The following is a 2762-nucleotide window of genomic DNA, read 5'->3' as shown; positions in this document are numbered from 1 at the left end:
TAATTTACTTTAAAATATATTAAATTAAAATTTAAATAAATTATATTCACAAATGGTTGGTATCCAACCCTACAAAAAATTATTACCTTTTAAAATTATTTTTATTAACGAGTTGTACATCTTTCAATTCACTATTAAAAAAAAAGTAATTTTTTGATGTATTTGATATATAATAATTTTTTGATGTATTTGATATATAATAATGATCGAATACATTGTTTATTTAATAAATTTTTAAAAAATTATTGTTTATAATAAAAAAATATCTCCCTCCCATGTATTCCACAACATAGCATATTTGATTGAATGGGTTACGCATAACTACGGAAGGCATATTCACATTAAAATTTGTTAGATACTCCGTATACTTAGCTTACCAAATCATCAACTTAAGGAAGGTTACGTAACACTGACGGAGCACACTTTACCAAAGGAATTAATGAGTCTATACCTAATTCAATTTCTACCGTGACTACCAAACTAACATTAAGTTTTCATTCACGGAACACAACAATATTCTCAACTAATCCTAAACCTTTCCCAAATCAAAACATTGTTTCACCGCGTAATCTTCTCTAATACTACCACGATAGAAAAACATTGTCGAATGATTCTATGTAGCATACTATTTCCAGTAATGACTATATTATTCTTATTCTTATTCTTATTCTTAACATCATATAGTACACTTTGCTCTATAGGGTACACTTTTTTTACCATCTAGACATCATCATTATAACTTCTGATGTTGTCGAAATTTCAACGCGATATTAAGTATCTTGTCGCTGGCGCAACCTACCCGAATTTAAAACCGTTTTACAACTGTCCAAGGACCCATCCTCTTCAACGTTTCTCCTCTTAAATTTGCCGATAACATAGATCCTCACATAAAAATTGAGGAAGATAACAAGAACACCAGTGTTGAGAACAGAGTTGAAAACCCAAGCACCAATTCCATTACACCCACCTTTAAAAAAGAAGTGAATCAAGAAAACTCCAACATGACACGCCACGTTGCAACCCAGCAACACGATCTGACAGTTCAATACGAACGGAAAACAAGCGGATCGAAGTCCAATCGCCGTCCAGAATCTGTACCCGTAAACCAGAGAGTAAACGAGAGTTGCGAAGAGAATCGCGAGAACTTGAAAGGATTGCGAGAATTCGAGCCAGAGGAAGGAGACAAAGGTTGAGACGGAGTGGTTTACGAGTTGGTAAAACGACAACCTGCGGCGTTTTAGGATGGTTAGGATTGTTCGAAACATGTGGAGGAAACGGGAGAGGTAGTAAACGTAGGACCAGAAGAAGACACGGCCGGAGGGACGTGTTCCTAAGGGGAAACAGAGGAGCCATTGGAATGGGGTTTTGGAACGGTGCCAGAACCAGCGTGTGTCGCGAATTTCGGATACGGCGGAGATTAGTGTTCCGGTAAAGATTGTTGCGGAGATGAGGGACATGGTGAGGCTGTGGACGGCGGGGATGGGACCTAGAGGGATGTGGTGGCGTTTGGGGAAGAGGAGGGAGAGGAAAAGGTGGAGGAAAAGAGAGAGGATGAGGTAGGTGGCTATGGAGGTGAAGAGGAAGGACCAGGTGGAGCCCCATGAGTGAGTGTGACTCCAACGGAATTCAACGACGGAAGGGTGTTCTGAGAGGTAGTAAATTAGGGTGCGGATTACGGTTGCCGGTGGTGATGATGGTTTAGCCATTGTGGTGGTTGCGGCGGTGACGGTGTTTAGTTCACATTAGTGTTTTTTCTTTAACTTGTGGAATTTTGGGAAGATTTTAGCGTGTGAGAAAGTGGTTGAGGAAAGATTAAAAACAAGAGGAGGAGGATGGTGTTGATGTGGCGGAGTTTTGTTGGAAGTTTCTGACAAGCGTTTACCTCATGCGTAATGGAAAATAACTAAAATATTTTATAATTTTTAATATAATGCTAATTATATTTTTTAATTAATTTTAATTATATTAAATTTAATTATTAAAAGTATTTTTATTAAAATATTATTTGATTTATGCAATTTTTTATTATGAGTAGGGTTTCGCTGAATTGAAAACAACACATGAATCACTTTATATGAATGAATATCAACGTCAAAATCAATGGGAGGCAAAATGGGCCCTATTTGAAGGGGAAAAAACTATACAAACATTACGTAGAAAAAATATCTCAAATGTATTTTGTCAAATAACTATATATATATTAACGACGAATATGAATATTGTGTTATTCCATCGGATATATATATCAAATTACATCAATTTAATAATATGACAGTTCTCAATTTAATAATATGAGAGTTCTGATAATTCTTCAATTATATTCGTACAATAAAATCTATCGTAAGATTAAAAGTTATTATCATATAGATCACGCTTATAAAATTTCACATCAATCAAAAATCATTTGATATGTTAAAAAGAATGATAAAAATTAACGATTTTAATAAAGTTTTGTAAAACGTTAGTTTTTATGTATTTTATTGATATGTCAAATGATATACGATTTATATTAAATTTTATAGACATGATCTATATGATAATAGTTTTTAATCCAACCGTGAATTTTGTTATACGAATATGTGATAGAAAGTTATCGGAGGTGTCATATTACTAAGTTTGACACCTTAATGTCATTTGATCTTGACTATATATATATATATATATATATATATATATATATATATATATATATATATATATATATATATATATATATATATATATATATATATATATATATATCCGTAAAAGACGGTTACGGA

The 2762-nt window shown here is 33.2% G+C and overlaps 1 protein-coding gene across 1 annotated transcript; it reads right to left on the bottom strand.

Annotated features, from left to right (window-relative positions):
- Positions 1-628: 628 nt before the first annotated feature.
- LOC127074528 (elongation of fatty acids protein 3-like) lies at positions 629-1882 on the bottom strand. Its single transcript, XM_051015859.1, has one exon. The coding sequence runs from the start codon at positions 1704-1706 to the stop codon at positions 771-773; it is 936 nt and encodes a 311-aa protein (XP_050871816.1). The 5' UTR covers positions 1707-1882; the 3' UTR covers positions 629-770.
- Between the last annotated feature and the right edge of the window lie 880 nt (positions 1883-2762).

The sequence above is a fragment of the Lathyrus oleraceus genome, chromosome 4 (assembly GCF_024323335.1).
Source record: "Lathyrus oleraceus cultivar Zhongwan6 chromosome 4, CAAS_Psat_ZW6_1.0, whole genome shotgun sequence".
Taxonomy (NCBI): Eukaryota; Viridiplantae; Streptophyta; class Magnoliopsida; order Fabales; family Fabaceae; genus Lathyrus; species Lathyrus oleraceus.
The sequence above is the reverse complement of the archived record's forward strand: the minus strand, read 5'-3'. Positions and strand labels throughout refer to the sequence as shown.